General features: G+C 32.9%; 1 protein-coding gene across 1 annotated transcript in view; it reads right to left on the bottom strand.

Annotated features, from left to right (window-relative positions):
- The window catches only part of LOC147078137 (uncharacterized), a 49893-nt gene that overhangs the window by 8263 nt on the left and 17872 nt on the right, over positions 1–23758 (bottom strand). The window contains exons 2-5 of the mRNA XM_085940178.1: positions 16026–16374; positions 6005–6120; positions 3519–3641; positions 1163–1346 (exon numbers count right to left, since the gene is read on the bottom strand). Of these exons, the coding sequence (XP_085796304.1) occupies positions 1163–1346; positions 3519–3641; positions 6005–6120; positions 16026–16366 (764 nt within the window). The 5' untranslated portion in view covers positions 16367–16374. The remainder of the gene's footprint in view (positions 1–1162; positions 1347–3518; positions 3642–6004; positions 6121–16025; positions 16375–23758) is intronic.

Genomic DNA, 23758 nt, shown 5'->3' with positions numbered 1-23758 from the left:
AAAGTTGACTGTTGGTGTCATAATTCACGTTTTTCATAAAATAGTGTGAGTTCTATCACCAAGGCCTTTCTAACTAATCAGGGAGCTCTATTTCTCATAGTGTGCTGTGTATCTGCAGCGTTAGGAGTATTACAAATATATTTTTTTTTAAATAATGTAAATCGACTCACTCGCTCATTATTCAAGAGAGTTCAATACTTTTCTTCTAATCACAAAAAGACAGTGCTCTGGTGTTAGATTTAATGTGAGTTGTGACTCTAGGCAACTCATATGTCCCTAGTTATTCGCTGCCACGTAAACCCACTGAGCTTTATGAGTTCATCTATCTAATGGGGGTCATTGTGAACGTTTAATGCCACTGTATGATGGCATTATCCAGCGATTCCCTACTAGAGAAGCGACATATCCAACCCTTTGCCAAGTCGTCTGCTTAGCGACCCCTATCATATTGCGCACTCTTGTCTGCTTCCTTGTTAATTGATTTGTTTGTGGTGTTATGGCCAACATGCACCTTTTCATGCCACGTTGCGTTATTCCTAATTTTTAGTTTTCAATTATATTAAGGATTCATGTTTTATAATTTTACATGCATAGTATGCAGGTATATAGCGAAATCGATTGATGTTGTATAACACGTTTGTGAACCAGTTTAAAACAAGGAGTTTAATAGTTTGGTTCTGTGGTAATCATACCACTCAACATTACAAGTGTGACACACTTCGATATTCATGTTTTGTTTGCGAAACAAATCGGAGTGGTGAGAAGCGATTGTCAGCAGTTTCCTCAATCATAACATAGATCAACAGTGTATACTATGATGAATTTAATTGCGACAATGACTCTTGTAATATATTGATTTCATGGGTAGTATAAATAGCGAGGACGATTCATAAATCGTCACTCCTCTCGAGTCCGGTCACTCGACACAGTATGTACGTTATATTAACAGATTTTTGTTTTTCGAGAAATGGATATTAGTCACTTGCTCAACCTATATGATTCATACTCTGACTCCAAACACACATTAACAAATAATATGTGTATTTGCCAGACCAAGGATTTGAACCTAGGACCTACGACATTATATCCCGACGCGTAAGCCGCTCGGCCATTATGGATGTACTATACTTGGTAAAAAAATATACGTTATTATACTACTCACTTAATACTAAAAAGTACTGTTTGCGGTAGCAGGTATCTCTCAAAATGGTGAACTGCCTCTACTTGCATCTTGGTCTGCACAGCTCGAGCGCGTCGTTCTCTGACGAGTGCTATTGCATCATCAGCTCGGAGACGGCGTTCTCTCACGAGATAACAAGCGACTAGTACCCCGGTTCTTCCAAGTCCTGTAATGGAAGTAATAAATGCATCAGTATGTAGGTAGATGTTGTACATAAAACAGAATCAAGCTATATACCCTGTTTATAAAATTTACTGCTGACAGTAAGTATTATAGCGGCCGTAACAAGAAACTGCAGTTGCAAGATTGCATGTACTGATCAAAAAAGTTCAGAAGCTTCTTAAGGCTATACCTTAGTTGAGGCATGGTCTAAAAAGATCGTGGCTAGGCGATGCGCGGATTGTGCAAATGAAGCGTGAAGAACGAAATATAATTTTTCAAATAAATCCAACATGCATCCATTTAATGTTCTGTTTATTGTTCTATTAGTAACAATAATAATATATTCGTTGACATGTTTTCTTTTTCAAGTAAATGGATAACGTTTTTTAGTCATCTTTACACGATTTAAGAATTAATACACCCATCGCCATCACTAAACAAATTGATGTGTTCACAGCTCGACGTTTACTCTCCGATTGCCAGCGAGTCCAAAATTGCGTCGCACCTATAGTTGAAAATTATTTGCCGTTTCACTGAAGAACCGTCTTAAATTTCATATGACAGTGTTGGAATTTGTGCGATATTTGCGCCTGTGCAGTAGGTAGAACGATAGTGGCAAAACAGTCAGAAATAAACACGAACAGCACCGCGAAAAGCATTTTAACGTTTACCATTTTTCAGAACCAGTCAAATAGTGCCATAAAATGATAACAACGCATCTCGCTTACGCTTGAAGAATGAGATTGGCGAGACAGTCAGCACTTACATGTAGACAGTTATTATCGCGTTTGTTGAATTTACACACAATTATTGATGCCCGTAAAGACATCCATGTGTACAGGCGCTAATATACTCATCATTTTTTTTGTGTCATGAAAGACCCAACTCGTTATATTGAATGGTAAAGACACATCCTCAAAATTCCTTGAACTGACTGGGTGACCATTTTGGTGATATTCTCAAACGTATCGGAAAGAACTTTCTGAAAGTTCTGCATTGTATTGTAATTGATAGGGGAGCCACAGTCAAAAATTACCCAATCAAAACTCCCAACTAAACAGAACCTGATAGTGGAATGATGTTTTCAATATGGCGTCTTTGTAATTCCATTTTTGTCCGTTCTACAGATAATTAGATAAGTTTGTTGTAACATTATGGAGAGGAACATTATGAGAGAACAAAAGTGCAGCATTCCAAGGAATTGCTATACAATATCCCAAGTTTCAGAGTAGGTTATACCTACCAAACTTTGCAAGTTTATAAGGGTTAATAAACAATAGCCATGTATAGGTAAATTCTTTTACAGTGTCACCATGGGTACGGCAAATGTGACTTGCAGTTGTAGTGGTATTGTTTGCTAGCATTGAAACAGGCATTGTCGCAAGCAATTCAATGCACGCGCGAATCGTCTACGGTGCCACTGTAGAATGATTTACCTATACTATGATACAGTATGTAAAGAATATTCTAACTTGATAAACACAAGTTTACGGCATCAGACGGTCATTGGACTATGAAGCTACGCCGAATATCACACATAAGACGTCAACAAACTAATTAAAATGATATCACCAAAAATGTATAAAAAGAGACACGCACCTCGCGCCCTTCGTCTATTATTTGTAATTCTTTGTAACGCGTATATCTTGTCCGTTGTATATGTACTTGCATTTCCGTTGAATAAACTTTAATGTTTTAACTTTCGCGAAAGCTTATTGTTTCCCGATCATATTCTCGCCATCTAGTCTAAATACATCCTTGAAGGTAAATCACCTGACTGCTACCTTGACTGTCTTTAAATGTAACAGCTGTGAATACTACTCAGGAGTTTCACAGAAGTATAGTCTTTGGTAAGGAGACGAAGGAAGGATAACACCAGCAAATCACATCAGGTTCCTGTCAACCCAAGCTACCTATTTCCTTTGCCTTCCTCCCTGAGGGACATAACAGAACGATCAAAGATAAACATAGCGGAAGACGACGTTACTCTGTAATTAGTACGACCGCAGTTCCAACAATATGATGACCTATATGATGACATAACAAAGATCACCTTGGATGGCACGATAAAAAGAAGATTTTTTAGGTTCTAAATGATTGGCTGAATGTAAAAGTCATTGGTATATTGACAGAACGATCAACTTTCAGGCAAAGACTGTAATTGAAATTTATTTACCTGCATGGCAATGTACTGCAACTCTTCCTTCTCCGACAGCAAATGACAGAACCTTTACAGCATCAAGTAACGATCGGAGACCAGCGCAGCCATAGTCTCGCCATGCAAAGTTGTAATAGTATACTGAAAAATAATCAGAGACTCTTAATATTAATATAGACACCTGGGATTTTACCTTTTTAAAGTTTTGTTTTAAGTATACTATTTCTCACATAGCGTGTCAGTTTTTTCGCACACATCCGGCTGTACTCCATGCAGCTGCTCTGACCATAATCTTGATTTATCATCATAGTATAAGTCCATACATATTCACACACGATGGCCGCGCGGCTTAAGCGTCAGCCTATATTGTCGTGGGTCCCAGGTTCGAATCCTGGGTCTGGCAAGTACATATATTGTTTTTCATTTTGTGTATGAGTCAGAGTATGGACCTAATAGGTTGAGCAAGTGGCTGACATCCATTACAAACAACATTCTGTTAATACAATGTAAATACTATATCGAGTGACCGGACTCGAGAAGAGTGACGAGTTATGGATCGTCCTCGCTATTGATACGCATAAAATCAATATATTCATGCATAAAGTCACGTCGCAATTAAATAAATCAATCAATCAGCAATTAAGAAACTGCTGACGATCGCCTTCCCCCACTTCGATTTGTTTTGCAAACAAAACATGAATATCGAAGTGTGTCACACGTCTTGTAATGTTGAGTTGTATGATTACTAGGATCGGACATGGTCGAAAAAAATATTATTCATTGTACGGTATGAGTGTTTAGCAGTAGTGAAGGGTGGAGGTAGGCTGTTAAGATCCGCCATAAATAGTGCACATTAGACTTTGTCTGTCATATGTATTTGTTTTCATAAAAATAAGACTACAATTTACAGAGTGTGTTGGTTAGTTTGTAAAATTCAATTAAACCCTGCGAATACTAAGTCATCATAAAAAATAGTCACAAAATACTCGTTTCTCTATAAAATATCTAAAATTTTGCAATTAAATCATACATAACATTAGATACAACAATTTTTATCTATTATAGTTTAGTTAAGCAGGGCATAATAAATTTAAAAAAAATGAATCAACAATATGTGTAATATGTATTCTTAATCCAATGAAAACAAATAAGTATGAATGAAAAAGTGTGCACAATTTTGTCGTGTCGCCCAAAATATACCAAAACTATTATGGTTTGACTTAGGAAGGGTTTAATTGATTTTTAAAAACTAACCAACATACCCCGTAAATTGTAGTATTAGGTTAATAAAAACAAATACATATGACTAACAAAGTTTAATGTGCACTATTTATGGCGAATCTTAACAGCCTACCTCCACCCTTCGCTACTGGTGTTTAGTGTAGTTTGAAGGTACCAGAATGTATAGATTCACAAGACAGTATAATTCGTCTGCTGGGTGAGGGCGCCACATCGCACACATCGCCACATCGCACACATCGCCACATTGCTAAAATTTGAGATTTTTTTTGTTACGGTCGGTAAATTGTATTAGTAAAATAATAAAGTAGCAACAAAATTCAAATTCCATAAATATAGGTGACCTGGCATATTTTATTCCGTTATCCACACTCTACCTTCTTTCAAAAGACACTGTTCGTCATTAGAACATGTTCGATATCCGATATAGGCTCTTCACCCTAGATTATTCTATAATAATTGTCTTACTATATTATTGATTAATTTACAACACACAAATACTGGTGAATAATAAAGATAATATATTAGATAAACTTAGAAATAGTGGTATTTATCTATTAAATTGTGATTCTTGTGATGCCAAATATGTTGGACAAACAAGATGAGCTTTTGACTTTAGAATCAAAGAGCATTTAGCCTGTGCCAAAAATGGTAATAAGTCTTCTTCTTTTGGAAATCATTTATGTTTAAATAATCACTCTTTATCACTAAAAAAATTTAAATCCTACATTTGAATGAGAAATCTAAAAAATTGGGTAAACAGAAAATCCTAGAGATTAATAGGTATAAATATTTGCCTAATTCTAATCTGTTAAATGATCAGTTGAATTTCGTGTCATCTCCTTTATTGTATCCTGTATAATGTTTGGGATTGTCTTATTTATTTAACATAACTTTATAGAATGTACATTATTTATTATTTTATTTTATTTGTTATTTAATTTTGACTCATATTTTCGTTTATATTCGTTGGTCCATCGAGTGGTAATATTGTTTATTTCATGAATTTAAATTTAATTGTTATTGACACAGTATTATTGGACGGATAATGCAACGTAATGGTTATTTATTTGTGTCGCCTTTTGAATTTATTTTATAAATATTATTCAGTTGAAAATGTCCCACTGAGGTGGACGAAACCGGTCCAGATTTATTTATTAAAAGTAAAATAAGTACTAAAAATGTTGCGTTTTATTAAATTAATCAATAATACAATGCAGTTCCACCATGAATTAACAGTTACCTAACACAATAAAATGTCTTACTATTATTATTCATGAAGACGCTTGGATCGTAGGTGAAGCCACTTGACTCCAACGGAGGACCACACCTCGCATGCTCTCCTGCCGCTTGAAGATTTATCACGCTCCTGATACCCCAGCTAGAAATAATCAGGATATTATTATACTTATTATTAGAATCATGAAGATTTCCGGTATAAAAGACTTTTTTGAGACTCTTTTACTTTAGGCTCTACGGATACTATCTGTGGTTTCATCTTACTGTCTTTATCTTAAGTAAGTTTACACACTGTAGCCTAAACGCTAGAAGAATGTAATATATAATTTATGACGTATCACGGTTACATGTAAATGGTACCTAAAACATTTCGCCGTGGCACAGTTTGCCGTGAGCTTTCTAATCGGAAAGAGATAACCGTAATATACTATACGGTCTCCAATTTTATTAGATTCAATATGAACATTAATTCAATTTTCTTAGCTGATTTTGGTAAAATTCATGAATTCAAGAATGAAAACCTAACCTAACCTAACAAATAATCCACTATAATATCGGCTATTTTCAAAATTTGTTTGCTCCAGGCTTCCTGTAAAATGTAAACTGACAATAACTATGGTTTATTTAGACACTAATTTTATATCAGTACAATACGACTCAAAGAGGTTGGACGGTTTATAATATCGACAATATATTTCCGATACAACATTTCACGATGAAATGTGATACGGTGACCTGCATACGTGTAAGTTTTTGGACACGGCGTATGACAGTGTAAATGAAAACACTGCCATTCATGATAGTATTCGTATGTGTGTTTCAGGCTCTTAGAAAACGGAAGCATCAATTTTTTTGTTCTCCCAAGGTGCAAAATTAATCCAAAATCAGTCACAGCAACTAGGACGACAGTAACTGTGTTCAACCAAATCGCTTCTGATATTGAAATGAGCTTTTACGTGAACGTTGTTTTAAAGATTCTCAAAAAACGGCCTACTTGATCATTTTGTGGACCTATTTACTTATCTGTAATATACCTTTTATGATGTTAATGTTTACACGTCGAATGTCGCTTCAAATTAGAATTTTAATTTTATATTTTTGAATGACAATAATTGTTCATAATAATAATATGTACTGCTACATATTATTTATTTATTTAAACCCCCTTCCAATTTACCATATTGCATTCGAATACTAAGCAATAACTACATTCGTAATTTCATAGTTTTGTTTAGTAGCCTAAATATAGTCGGCCTTGGCTGTGTGTAATGTGAAAGAATTGTAAAAAGGGCATAGCTAAGTACGGGAATGAGTTGGAGGGGATTATCAGTTTCCCAGAAGGACACAATATAGAATAACAAAATGATTAATGAGGTATTAATAATACAATATATTGACGTGTACAACTCCATTATAATGATTAAAAAACCTAATCAGGTCTCTTACCTTTGCAAAACATTGATTGCAAATGTCTTTCTGCTTTTTTTTTGCTTCATTCTAAAGAAAGAATAATGTTTCACAATAGTAAGTTGGCGAAATGCGACAAAAGAAAAAGCGCATCCGGTATTTTGACATTTTTGTTACAATTTGTTTGATCAATACATTACATTGCGAAGCATTCAATATATTTGACCTAATAAAATATTTTATCTTTTTTATTGTACGTCTATATATTATTATAATATATATATGGAAACATGCCCCTATTATGGAACAGGAATAAAATGTGGGTCAATCGATTGAGGTCGTTTATCTAGTATCTAATGCAGTGGTAGTAAACCTTTCTATACCTACCGCCCACGTTTGTATCTCTGTTAGTAGTAAAATTTTCTAACCGCCAACCGGTTCCACAGTAATGGTAATTTATATTTATAAAGTAGGTTTACTTTATAAACTTTTGTTACACAGTTACAGCAAGTTAAAATATATAATGATAATTACTAACCAAATACTTTATGTCAGACTAACGCTAAGTTTAGCAGAATAAATATTTATAAAACAAATTAATGCAGTTAATTTTTATATGAAGTCTGATGAAATTATATTTAAGCAATTAAATTATTAATGAGTTCCCTGAAGCTGATACTAAGAAACTAAATACTGGATATCTCGCTCAATTTGTATGAGGAACAAACAAAGGTCTCCTCTTTCGGAAATATACAGGCGGTTTCTTTCTTTGGTCATAATATGATTAACAGCACTAAAACCTGATTCCACAAGGAATTTTATGAAAACATTATGAAAATGTTTTTAAAACCCCTACCGCCCGCTGTAACACCCACTAGTGGGCGGTAGGGACCAGGTTGACTACCCCTGTGAATGCATATGTTATTACGTAAATATTATTTGACTAGAAAATATTACCAGGTGGCAGTATCACCTGCCAACCTTCATATACATCTCATACCTTTTGGCAGAGTTTCAGTACCTGGGTACAGAGGGCACTTTATGTCAAAAAGATAGATGACTGAGCAAGTCAAGATTCTTTTTTATTTTCTAAAACTTTTTCTTTAACCACCAAGGTGCATGGTTGCTACGTCCCATGCAGCTTTATTTCAAAAGGACATAGTTTTTTTTAATTTTAATAATTTCACAATTTTAATAATTTCATAGGTACAAAGAAGTGTGCCGCTAAAATCTTTTTATACTGACACGTTTATAGCGTCATGGAAGGCGGCCGTGCAAAAATAGTGGGTGGAGATCGGGTAACTCAAAGCATGTCTCCCTGTCTCTCACACGTTCACTTATATATGTTTTGTCTTACTGTCTTTGCACTAGTGTTTCAGACTCATTGTTTGTCTGTAAGCTACTGCATCAGCCTAATTTTCGTAAATTTTCCGAGCACGCTATCGCTGAACCTGATCTGGTGGTTCGTACTCACTCAATTAAAAATTATTTCAGTAACAGATCTATACTATCTGACATCGGCAATACAATAATCTCTAGGAAAATCACAATGGAATATTATCAGGACTCAGTACTTGAATCCTTTCAATGGAATAGTACACTTCCCTATCCTGGGGCAGTCATATCAGATCCCCAACGCCTTAGCCATTTAGTAGAAATCAGATAAAAAGAGCACACTTGTTAGGTATACATACGGGAAATAAGGAGATAATACGATATCACTACTGATGAATAGGTACACGCTAATGACAACGACACACTAATTCGATGAAATTTCAATAGCTCACTGACGAGATAAAATTGAGCGATGAGCGTAAATTGTGTATTTCCTAAACATTTATACACATCAAAAATCATTATATAAAATTAATTTTTATTTAAAAATACAAACTACATTTACGTATAATAATATTATGTGACTGCCATAGAAAATATTTTTTAAATAATCCAATCATTTTGGACAAAGCTGCAGTCATAGACAATAATATTATGGGCAAAGGTTTTAGGTTAACCCATCAGACCCTACCTATTATATATGTAGTAATAACTGAAGTAACGTGACATAAAGTCCATACAAAAAAACATCAGCATTCCTCAGCGAATAATCTGATAAATACATTAAAAACAAAATGGCACGCTGTGGCGAATATTATTTAAACCTTTTACAAATGGTTATGTAATCTGCATATGTTTATGATACATTACTACATATACGACAGATGTCGTTTATAAATTACATTATTTTTATAGACTATAATTTAAATATATCAATATGAAATTTAAAATTAAGGTAGGCTTTAATTAATGATCGCCTAGTACGGAGTTTTCGGCACTACCAAGTGAAAAAGTATATCTGAATGATGGAATAGTATACAATATTATCTCTTGAGAATGCCCTTTGCAACAAGCCTTAAATACTGAGGAAAGAGGGTGAAAAAACACGGGGTGACAAGCCATATTATGACAAACAACCGTGAAAGTCTCAAACATCGTATTATTATATTTCAATATACTCATAATAAATAATGAGTTATACCGTATTCATTTCGAGTTGTCGCGTTTTGACATTGAAGTTATTAAAAAAAATAAACAAAGTAATACCATTGCCCTTGACATTACAAGCATGTGTTGTTAATTTTTAATTTGTGTCACATAACATGAAGGCAAGTAAACAATGATAAATTATCATTAAAATGTCTCTTGACATGAACTTGAAAGAATAAAAAAAACATCAACTAATAAAGGGGCGTATTTTACTCCAGTACAAACAATACGAACGTGATAATTAGTGTCATATCTCGAAATAGATCGCCAACACGGCTTGTCTCATTAATATTGTAATGGAAATTGATTTTTGTAAGCATGCATTAATAAGGTCTGTTATGTACATTCGATACTGAGTGGATACCAGTGGCGAAAGCTCCATAGTAAGCGCTTATTTGAAGCCTACCTTCTAAGAAATAATTACAAGATAAAAAGAACTTTTTTTATATACAACGTTTTTAAATTCTGTTGAACCATATAAACTTGACTTGACTAGCTTAAACGATCAAAAAAATTTGTACTTGACATGTCATATTGATTTCCATAGTAACGCACGTATATATTAATAATTTAGTTGCTAGGACCCCAGACCCCTAATATTAATTCAATTCTACTTAAAGATGGCTAAAAGTATTTAAAAAAATGCATTGGCATCATGTTCTGATATATTCTAAAAGTTTCAAATGTCTAGCCAGTCGGGAAGTTAGTTAAAAATCGATTGCAAGATTTGTACTGGATAAAAAAACCACCGGACAAACAAGAATACGACATAATAAAAACGTTGTAAAACAGATAGAAAGTATTTAAATTTAAATAAATGAAAAATGTACGTGAACCAATTGAATTTATTGTCAGAATAATTAATTAATAATTAAAAAATAAAAATGAGCGCCAACCATCTATCGTCAGAATTTAGAATAAATAAAAAATAAGTGTCAAAGCAGCGCCTCTAGCGAGCATTGAAATATAGATTATTTCGAGATGATTTTGCCGTGCATTTGGTATGATTTTTTTTTACTCAACATTTCAAGATGTCTACAGTCGTCCATACAAATCGGTAAGCTATTCACACGAAGCCTACATATGTATGGTTTGACTTTTTAACCAGTGCGCCCGGAAGTTGCGTAGACCTTTGAAACTTAATATGAAAGGAAGACAATTTTAATTTTAAGATTTTTTTTATTTATTGACTTTTAGGGAATTCTAACTCTTGCAATCTCTTTTTCGTTACGTGTTCAAACAGAAAATACACACAACGCCTTGCACCACGCGCATAAGTAAAGTCCAACCGCTTCACTAAGTGCACATTAATTCAAAATATTCTTTTTTTCGACCATGTCCGATCCTAATAGGATCATATGGGCCTCCACAGAGTAGAGGTTTGTGTTAACAGATTTTGTTTTTTACGAGAAATGGATGTCAGCCACTTGCTCAACTTATTAGGACCATACCCTGACTCACACACACATTGAAAAACAATATGTGTACTTGCCAGACCCAGGATTCGAACCTAAGGAGACCCACGGTGAATTCTATGGGAATAAATCACATATAAATATTGATTGTTATTAAAAATATTAAATAATTTATCCCGTGATTTTTATTTATCAGTTAGTTCGTCATAGACTAAGACAATTTATCAGTCAGTTATGTCAATTGAGATCTGATATTGCACCTAAGTCTGTGTTTTAAATATAGAAATATTTTAAAATGTCTAGTTTTACGGGTTAAATTACAAATTGTTATGGAGCAGATACACAACAACGGATTTTTCAAAAATGACAATAATATATATAATATACGAGTATATATATAATGTTTAGAAAAATACATAATTTAAACTCATTACTTAATTTTTGTGTCATATTTATCAGTAGTAATATCGGATTCTCTTCTTATTCTCCCGTAAGTACATCTGACAAGTGTGCTGTCTCCACAGCCTACCTCCTTCCAAAAGTCACCCTTCGCCACTGGTGGATACAGTATAAACTATATTATTTACAATGTCATCCTTCTGTCAGTTTTTCCACCCCTAACGTAGCAAGTGGATATACAATTTAAAAACTCTAATATTTATTACGAGGATTGGTTGTTATTAATTTTCTTAATCCTTATTTAGAAGATGATTGTGGTAAAGACTATTTTATTGGATAATAATTACAAGATAAAAAGAACTTTTTATATACCACGTTTTAAAATTTTCTGTTGAATCATATAAACTTGACAATTCTATGTATTTAATTTAGAACAAATAAGACAATTGTCAACAAATCATTTTTTTGCTATTTTGCAACAACAAACAAATATAGAATACTAAAATGTCATTTTAATTTCCATAGTAACGCACGTATATATTAATAATTTAGTTGCTAGGACCCCAGACCCCCTGCCAACCAAATCGTAATAACTTCTAAATAACTATTCATGCAAAACAGAATTAACTGAAAATGAATTCAATTCTACTTAAAGATGTATAAAAGTATTTAAAAAATGCATTGGCATCGTGTTCTGATATATTCTAAAAGTTTTAAATGTCTAGCTAGTCGGGAAGTTAGTTAAATATCGATTGCAAGATTTGTACCGGACAAAGAACCACTGGACAAATAAGAATACGAGCTAAGAATTTTTTTGTAAAATACGACACCCGACAAGACTTAAATCTGTATCTGCTGGATTCATTAATGTTACGTTATTGTTATGGATCTGCCGTTTCGAATGAAGATAATAATTATAGGTATATTTCAATATACTTATATGAAATCTGTTTGAACGGTAAAATAAAGTTTTTTGTAAATAATTTGATCAAAAATAGTCTTAAGTTTCGTTGAGGTAGATTTTTTTTTGTGAGAGAAAAACTGTTTTCCGCCAACCTAAATATGGTGAAGAAAACTTTCTTCTATAGAGATGGACATAATCAAAAAAAAATACCTCCTTTTTACTAATTTTATTTTTAAACAAACTTTGAAGAAATTATGTTAGGAGTAATTTGATGAGTTTGTACAGATGCTTGATAAAAAAACACAGAAAACTGTATAATATTATATACTTCAAAATAAATAGCAGTAAAAGAATATACTTTCTGCAGGTCAGTATGCTGTGACCTCATATTGTATTTTCTGGCCAAGAAAAAATCATAACTAAATATAAAGAAAAGTCATTTTTCCAACATGAAAACTTTTATTACGCAAACAAACTAAGTAGATACTTTACAAAAAAAAAGTTTTCCTTTGTTTATTCTTTTGATACTCATGAGTAAACTTTATCGCTTCATAACCAGAGTGGATATAATGTCATATCAGTTATGTTCAACATTTTCGTTGCTCAATGCTATCCTAGACTACAGTGGCGCATATTATTTAATTTAAAGCCTACCTTCTTAACGGCCCACATGCGCAACGAAAGTCAAAATGGAGATTTTATGGTAATTTCAAAGCATTAGCCTGAACATTCCTTAAATGTTGTAGATAATCTATTTACATAATTTTGAAGCCTTACTATCCTTTATATTTATTTTAAATATTTGATGACTGCATAAAGTATTTTTCTTAAATAAAACAGTATTCTTTTAAACCTCTCGATCTAATGTTTTAGAATATACTCATATTTCAGTAGATATATCCATGTGCAGTGGTGTTAAGATTTTTTAGATTTATTAATTTTTAAACGTATTTAGAAAACCAACCACCAAAATTAATGTTAACATTATATAGTGAAATATTTACGATACAAATTATATTTTATAATCTCTGTGATCCCTAATTTGACAAGAATTATGCATTTTATTATTCAAAAAATGGGCACGATTAACACATTTGAAGATAATTAATTCTAAAGATACTGATTATAAGCTATGTGATAAAACATTCTACGAATAATAATTGTTTTATAATAATTATTGACCCAAGAATAAGGTAGTATTTTTTTGAAATACGCCATTTCTATTGGCATTTCCCAGTGGTTAAGCTACAACATGCGGCCGTAGCCATAAATTGACAAACGATAAATGAAGTAGGGAGTAAGATCACGTTTACATGTAAATTTATGGCTATGCTCAATTTAAGAATGCAGGTACGTTTTTTTACCTTTTAGTAGTTTTATTGAGTTACTGTCAAGCATCTAAAATAATTTCGCGGGCTACCAGACTACTGTGAGCTACCAAAGTTTGCCATCACTGTGATATATCTCGTGTTCAAATTATGAGAAATAATAATAATAACAAAACCATTCAAAAATTTGGCTTCGGCAAACATGCAAAGTTGACCTACATAATATACGAGTAACCCCATGCTAAATTGGCTGGGCTCACGCACAACTTTTCTGTCTTACGGAGCTGCTTTGAATTTTCAACATGCTTTTCCTATCGTTTTACCGGATCAATAATTTAATAACTAATACTGAAACTTCACCAACTCTGTTTCAATATTACATATTGTATGTTTATAAATGATTACATCTTAAAAACTAACAAATATCACTTGAATAGATGGTACTTAAAACATTAGACTGTCAGTGTGTTTCCGTTTTCGTTAGGGTATAACTTAAAAATTACTAACGAATCAATCTTGATGAAATTTTAATACTCAATAGACTATATTACTACTACCACTATAATACTGTGTTCATCTCATGATCCAAATAGTGGTGCCCATATCATGATCCCCACACCCTGAAACGGCCCCCGATGCCATGATGTTTGGCGTACTCTCCTATTTATCGATAATGTTAAGGTCAGTGTGATGTTCTACAATAGTATTCCCTAAAGCCGCGTTGACACGGTCCAAGTACGATCCAAGTACACTTGAACCGAGTGCCATCCAAGCGCACTCATCGGATGAGTAGGACGCAGTCCGAGTAGCTTGGATAGGAATAATTAGTATGAAGCTGTCGCTTGGATGGGACTCGGTCAAAGTGTACTTGGATCGTACTTGGACCGTGTCAACGTGCTTTAAATGGTATTCCTTGAAAATAACATAATATTCCTTGACACAGTCGAGGATTGTACTTTCCTACAACCATATCCAGAAGGTAACCCACTTCCCACTCGTGGTGCCACTTTGAATGATTAACTTATACCTAGGCCTAGAATCTAGATTATATATCAGTGGTTTCCAAACTTTATGTTACTACGCCTTCCTTTAAAAAAAAATCTAATCTTGGCGCCTCCCCCCTTTATTTCATTAAATAATACAGACACCTTTTTAAATATCATCATATACCAAAAATTACCATTTAAGTTTTATATTAATCATCATATAGGTATCACATCAAATTGCAACGCTTAACCACATATTAAAAATATTTAATAGCCTCGAAACAAAGTGGTGCCGCAGGCGACTTTTTTTACAAATAATAAAATAACGTGCAAAGTCCATTAACAAACTAACCAAGGAAGTCAGTAAATAGATTTTTGTTTGCTTTAATCTATCTGGCGCACAAATCATTTAAAAGTGGAAACATGGCGAACTTATTTTTTTTTGTAATTTTGATTTCCAAAGCTCAAATATTTTATGAATGCCTTCACTTCGTTTTTTTAAATCGGTGAATGCATTAGTGGTCCTTGCATTGATTTATTCACCCATTTTTTATGTCAACCAAAAAGACAAGTTTAACAACAAAATTATCGTTCCTAAACAAATTTGTCTCAAATTTCAACATTATGATTTGACCCTTTATTTCATATTTTCACGAGATAGCCAGCGTGTTTCACAATATACTATAGAAGTGAGGTATTATAAAATTAGTCTCCATATTTTCAGACAGGTTTGCAAACAACCTTTTATAGGACTGTTTTATTTAGTTTATATCTAGCGGCCGTTTTATAAAATAAGCATTTGCAAACTGCAAACCTGTGGCTACATTAATTGTGAGAAACTTTTCGCGTCTCCCTTCGCAACACTTCGCGCCTCCTCAGGGAGGCGGGCCTCCAGTTTGGAAAACGCTGTTCTAGATTATAGATAAATCGTTATCACTAAATCATCGCAGAAATATCCATGTTCAAGATTTGTAACACCCGGAGATACTATGATATTTACGCAGATGTCGAAAAGCTTCGAAAAACTGAAACAACGGATAAATTAGGAAAAATATGCCAACTACCTGTGAAACTGTTGTATAATATTCCACGTAGCTATCGACGCTGTACTGGGTCTAGCCATCGCTAGAATATCTTCAGTGATCCAATGAGAGTAGACTCCTTGGAGAGCCAACTGATCGGGTGGCCACCGCTGGGGGCGCTCGTACCGACAATTAGCGCCCCCGCAGAGCAGCGCGCACTGCAGGGCGGGGGGCGTTAGGCGCCTGGCATGTTCGCCTATCGCCGAGTACTGGCCTCTGGTAATCATCCCTGTGACGGCTCCAGCGCCCATCTTGGATTGGGGCTTTGGAGATGTTGGGCTGTCGTCCTCAGAGTGGACCGATTGGGACTTTTTACAGCGCATCGGAGGGACTGGAATGAAAGAATAAGATTATTATGTTATTGGATTATAGTAAAAAATAATGTTTAATCAATGCAAATACAAGTTTGAATTGAATTTAATATTGATTTACATAAGTAACTTATTAAGAAACACATCTGAATTCATTATCCAGTCACAAGTGCATAATATCGAAAAGTTTCAGGGATAAATATTGGGAACTGAAATACCTAACGGGTATGGAGTAACAGGCAGATGATCTCGAGTGTGAAGAATATGGGATAAACTTAAACACGTGTCAAAAATACGCTAATATTCATTATAACAACTGCTCTTGGTTTACACACTGACGATCATTCAATATTGGTGTATTTGAAGGTCGCAATACACGCTATTGCACGTCTATAATATGTGGTTCATTTTCATAGGACACTCACACATTCAAAACCCTGCGTCAAAATTTATTATATTGGGGGTTATTGCCTGAATTATATTTATTAATCTGTTCTGTGGTGGGCATTGTTTTATAAATTATTAAAATAGGGTGTAGTTAGGTCATTCGGTGTACTTCCTTGTATCTAAATTATAATTTTTGTATTTAAACTTTCTACTGTTTAACTTTATAGTGTTTTAATAATTTTACTTCTTTGTTTGTTTTTCAATGTCACGTTGTGAACGTCTTAAATTAATAATTTGTAATATCAACTATGTTTAAAATAAATAAAATTTGATTCGATGTCATATGGTGAAAGTGAACAATGTAATGTTCAATACTTCAATTTAAATTTAATTTTGAATTTTAATAAATTCATAAACTTTTCATTTTCTTGTTTTTTGCGAGCTTATTATTTATATTATATTTTTGAGAATTCATACAAAACATTAGCACTCATTTGAATATGAGCGATTCAATTATTAGTATTATTTTTTTAATTTACTGTAGGCAACATTTTTTTTTTCTAGGAAGGTTATGTAGGTATTTATGATAAATTGGGTCTCCACTAATAGTAAGTTAAATTTTGTATTAGTCCATCAAAATATCAACAGTGGCCTCCATTATTTTTTTGGAATGGAGGAGCTAATAATGATGGTCAGTAATAACTTATTTACCAGACGTTTACATGTGAGAATCAGAACTGAAGATATTTGTATGCGATAATGTCCCTTCTATTCAATTTATTATTAATTGAAAAAATCCATTTCGTATTGATTATCAGCTGTGATAAGAATCCCATTCAATCTATTTTCAATGAAATGCTTTTACGGCGCATGGGTTTTTAAACAACAGGGATGTTAAAAAGCATCATTATAATTTTAATATTTACTTATAGAGTTATATTAATCGTAATCATCGGAAATTTTGTCCAATGAAGGTTTCAAATCCCGGAATCCACAATTACGGGATCCGTCTTAAGGCGATACCTCTGCCTGCCAGAGGCACCGAGCTGAAAAATACGAAGCTTGCAATTTGAGACATTCTTTGATAATTTACAATTTAAACTGTGTTAATTAATAAAATAAATATGTGTCTGAAAACATTAAAAAGAAAAATATTTTATAAAATGTGAATTTATCAAAAGACCTTCTTATTACTTACATAAATTACGGACATATTTATTATTAAAATTTAATTTATAAAGTTTTCTATGTTTTGTCGTAGAGAATTTTGACTAATTCATAGTTTTAATATTTAGGTACTTTAAAAAAACATTGATTTTTATAAAAATATAAATATGTATAACTTAAAAGTTTATCTTTGACTTAAAATTAAAAATATTTTTCTTTTTAATGTTTTAAGATACATATTTATTAATTACAGTTTAAATTGTAAATTATCAAAAAAATGTCTCAAATTATAAGCTTCGTATTTTTACGCTAGGTGCCTCTGGTAAGTAGAGGTATCGCCTTAATATAAAATTCTGACATTGAAAATATCCGACCTGTAATGGAATTACGAAGTAATTTATATCATAAGGGGCCAGGTGCCGTACAACTGTCTAAATTTGGCTAATCTTTGTGGGTTAAGCCTGAACAACCTGTATACTTTATAATAAAAATATTTATATCATTATAATTCAGTTTTCGTCTTTTCTCATTTCAAATTTAGCATGCCATGACCGTAACATAAAATATGTAGCAATCATACAGCTCAGCATTACATGAGTTATACACATTAATATGTATATTTTGTTGTCAAAACAAAACAATAGAGCAATAATTAACGTCAGCATTTCCTCAATCATAACTAGATCAATAGGGCCTGTTTTGATTTGTTAATTGCGACAATATAATATTATCTTATAATATAGGTATGTCCAGCATTTGTATAAATATGAAGGACAATCCATGAATCCTCGCTCACTCATCGAGTCAGTCACGCGACACACTACTATTGTCACGAGTCCTTCGACATGGACAGCTAAAAATATGTAATATACGTCCTCTATTTAAGAGGACAATCCAGTATCTAACCATGGTATCTTAGATATACCGATTGATTTTATTGTGAAAAACCTAGTGAGTGTGGTGAGATTCAGACAACGGATCACACCGTGGAGTCACTTTTACACAGTTTTAACCATGCACCATGCCAAACCACAGGCGATTGCGTGGATTAATCGTATTTGGAAATTTGTACGTAAACAGTTCACCGCAGGACACATATTCGTGCGCTGCAGTACGTGAAACATGATTTCGTGTAACATTTAATCAAATGACGAGTTCTTCGTAGAACTTTTCACCGTTGGAGTATATTTGTACGTATGATACAACATGTTGTAGCATGTGGTGAATTTTATGAGATGTCTTTACTAGGTAAGGTTAGGTTAGGGTTAATCTAATTGGAACAGTACCATTTGCAAACTATTGCCGCATTTTGTAAGATACGTACAAATGTATTCCACGGTAAATAATTGTTCAACGAAGAACTCGTCATTTGATTAAATGTTATACGAACTCATGTTTCACGTACTGCGGCGCACGAATAAGTGTCCCACGATGAACTGCATACGTACAAATTACATGTAACCTAGAATAATACCTTGCTGATTTCACTGTGACCTTTCATATTACTATTTATGTAATTATCTTTTCTAATGACTTTTTCTTTTTGAACAAAACGTTTTACTTATTTATTTTATTTTGTATTTTACTATCGCCGTCTAAATATATATCGAAAGAGAGGAAATGTCTTCCATATATGGGGGAAATGATTTTATGAAAGCAAATAACAAGAAAATTAAATTATTTTCTTGAAAAAAAAATCTTTTTGCAAAACAGGGTGAATGGTTTTTTTAAGCTTAAAAAAGCTCTAAAAATGATTCTGGACAGAAGTTTTTGGGTGGAAATATGTTATTACAACGTTTTTATTAGCTCGTATTCTTGTTTGTCCGGTGGTTGTTTGTCCAGTAAAAAATGTTGCAATCGATTTTTAACTAACTTCCCGACTAGCTACACATTTGAAACTTTTAGAATATATCAGAACACGATGCCAATGCATTCTTTTAATATTTTTAGCCATCTTTAAGCAGAATTGAATTCATTTACACTTAATTCTGTTTTGTATGGAAAGTTATTTCAGAAAAATTCGTAAAAAGTAAAAGACTATTATTGGTTGCTAAGTAGGTCCTAGCAACTAAATTATTAATATGTACGTACGTTACTATGGAAATCAAAATGACATTTCAGTATTTGGTATTTCTATATTTGTTTGTTTCTTTGTTTTTTCTTTACTTCATATCAAGTACAAGTTTGAGAATAGTGAGCATAATAATTCAACAGAAAATTTTAAAACGTTGTAGATAAAAAGTTCTTTTTTACTTGTAATTATTTATATATTTATTACTGAAAATATTTTTGAGAAGTGGCGAAGTGAGTTCCAATAGAATATTTCTCATCACTCAATGTGCTTCAGCGTAAAAAGTTGAACACACAATAAAATTGAGTACAGCCAAAAAAGTAATCTTTCCTTTCTGAGCGACCAAGACTTTCCATTCTTCTCAATCTTTCACTTCTCTCTTGGATGGATGGTGCCCCCACTCAGCTCTTTCACTTGGTCGCTCCAACGCGCAGACGCTCTTCCTCTGCTTCGCTTTCCTTGGAGACCACCTAAAACCACCAGTCTCTCCAGGTTGTCCGGTCCGCGCCTGACAATATGTCCGAAAAACTGCAGAATTCGTCTCGGACATATTGTCGAAAGCTGTTACTTTATTTGCAGTCTCTGGATGATTGACTGGGCCTGTGCTCTGTCCAAGAAAAACGAAGTATTCGGCGCCAATACCACATCTCAAAGGCATCAATTGCCTTCCGTTCCCTTGTTTTCAGGGTCCACGACTCGACTCCGTATAAAAATATCGAGAACACTAATGCTTGCACAAGCATCATTTTTATGGTAATCTAAATTCCCCGATCCTTCCATATAGTGGTAAAAGGTGTCATCGCATTTTTTTCAATCTGTGTGCGACTTCTTATTTCCGCTTCACATCCGCCCTTTCCACTGATGGTCGATCCCAGATATACAAACTCGTCGCCCGTTTATAGGTTTTGGAGTGTACTTGGTGTTGGTAGAAGGTTATCCCGATCGACAACCAATAACTTGGTCTTATTCCTATTAATAAGGAGGTCGTATTTGCGACTCTCTTCTTCTACCTGGTGTAGCAGCTCTGTGAGTTCACTTTCATCAGCAGCGATTAGTGTGGGTAAGAGACACTTAAAGTTATATCTTTGGGTAAACAAAGAGTCAATACAAAACGTTTTATTTTATTTTAAGATAAGGTTTGTTTTATTGGTCTGATCCTCGCACTTATTTCTTGTCCGATAACGTTTACTTTCTTAACGATGTATGACAATTCAAAAGTAAATATTTTCCACGATTTACAAAAAAAACTCTATTAAAATCTATTTACCATGTATATTTTTGTCAAAGACTGTCCTTTTCACGATTATGTTTTCTATTGAAATGTTTTTTTTTATGTAACAGCCTTGAATTGAACTAAAATATTTAAATGAAGAACCATTAGTATTATACTGACTCAATTTCTAAAGCGACATAAACATATAACTCACTACTTTTATAAACCTACCCTTATGAAACCACCCGTCGGTGCAATAATATTTCATATTGCGAGACATCTCATATACCTGAAAAATAACTTCGTGTCATAGAAACTAATTAATATCGATTATATTATAAATGTCTAATGTGTGCTATGTGAAACCTATAATTTCCAATAATTACGTAAATTGTATCAGTGGCGTTCTATAAAATAACATTTTTATGTTTTGGATTTTAAAAGTTTATAAATTTTTTCCGACATATTTATTTAATTAATTTCGTTTATTAAGTAGCGGTAAAAAATTTAAAAATATATGGACGAAAATAACAAAAATACCTCAATATGTTTGATTATATTTTACTAATGGGACTCTGCTCCGCGTAATCAGAGTAAATAAAAAAATATGAAATAATTACAATATAAAAATAACTTTTTATATACCTACCACGTTTTAAAATTTTCTGTTGAATCTTATAAACTTGACAATTCTATGTATTAATAAATATAGAATGCTGAAATGTCATTTTAACATTTCATATTGATTTCCACAGTAACGCACGTATACATTAATAATTTAGTTGCCAGGACCCACTTAGCAATCAATAAACTATTATAGAGACACTGGACACGAATTTTTTCGAAAACATACAAAACAGAAATAACTGAAAATGAATTCAATTCTGCTTAAAGATGGCCAAAGTTATTAAAAAATGCATTCCCGACGTGTTTTGATCTTATTATAAAAGTTTTAAATGTCTATCTATTCGGGAAGTTAGTTAAAAATCTTGGACAAACAAGAAAAAATCTGTACAGGACAAACAAGAATACGAGCTAATAAAAACATGGTAAAATACTTGGAACCTATATCTAACACTGAATGAGTTAAGTACGGCATATTTTAAGAATTAATACAAAAACATCACCACATGAAAGTAAAATATTACGTGGTAAAAATTCATTAGGTATAATGGTTTTACAACAAAAATAATTTTGTTTTACAACCATTGAAACATATCAATATCCTAAGCGATTTTTTCTGAATTCCCGCCCATTTGGCATTACCATAGAACACACAATTAGTTTTAACTATATGAAACACGAGTTGTCGGTCATGATGGCCGAGCGGCTTAGGCGTGGGCTTATAATATCGTGGGTCGTAGGCTTGAATCCTGGGTCTGAAAAATACACATATTGTTTTTCAATTTATGTATGAGTCAGAGATTGGACCTAATAAGTTCAGCAAGTGGCTAGCATCCATTTCTTGTAAATACAAAAATCTGTTAATACAAACCTCCACTCTGCGAACGCCCATTATTATGATCTTATTAGGATCGGATATGATAAATAATAAATATAATATATATAAATAATATGTTATTTTCAATAGTTACATCTCTATGATAATAATATATATAAAAGTTTGTCCCGAACATGTCCGATCTTAATAAGATCATATGGGCCTCCACAGAGTGGAGGTTTGTATTAACAGATTTTGTTTTTACGAGAAATAGGTTTCAGCCACTTGCTCAACCTATTATTTTTTTCAAGTAAATGTAACATCCATTCAATATTGAAGGCAGTTGGAACGTTTTGTTTTACTTACCCTGCTTCAATGCCTTGATCCATGGCGATGGCGTTTACATTTCTATTTATTAATCTGTTATGTGTAAGATATTAATATGATGAGTCGACAAGTAAATGAACCAACATCTTTTTTAAAAGTAATTAACAGCGAAATTAAGCCTTAAAAACAGTCTAATCTAGGGAATCCAATCCCGAGCCAAAAGTCTGATCCGGGATTACAATTTGACCTGGTCCCGGGATTGGCATTTTTTTCAATTTTTAATATAAATTTTTTTTATTTTCAAATAACATTGATAAATCGGTCAAAAATAAATCTAGTATAGTTTATACTATTTAAGACATTTATTGATAATATTGTATATCTACGTTCAATCTTGGAAATACATAAGTTTAATGGAGTAAATAATATTGTAATATTAATAATAATGTGAATTTAATATGAGATTGCCGTTTCATAATATGGTAAAGACTTAATGAATGGGTTAGCGAGATTTAAAATAGTAAAGGAAATCATGGTGCACTTATGACCTTTGCGCTTCACAAATCTAATTAGTCAGCCAAATATGAAACTGCCGTAAAACGTATGAGATAATGGTGGAATTACTTTGTTAATAGTGCTAAGCATTGTTTTTTCCAATCTTTCTCATTTTTATTAATTTTTGTGAAAAAATAAAATGAATCGGCAACTTACACATGGGAATAAATCAAACTTCATTAAAACTCAGTTTATTTCTAATGTTATTAAAAGTATTTTTGTGTTATATTTTCGTTTTTATTT

The sequence above is a fragment of the Rhyacophila brunnea genome, unplaced genomic scaffold (assembly GCF_057557595.1).
Source record: "Rhyacophila brunnea isolate RB1 unplaced genomic scaffold, BYU_Rbru_1.0 scaffold_12, whole genome shotgun sequence".
In the NCBI taxonomy this organism is placed as follows: domain Eukaryota; kingdom Metazoa; phylum Arthropoda; class Insecta; order Trichoptera; family Rhyacophilidae; genus Rhyacophila; species Rhyacophila brunnea.
This window is presented reverse-complemented; position numbering and strand designations above follow the sequence as displayed.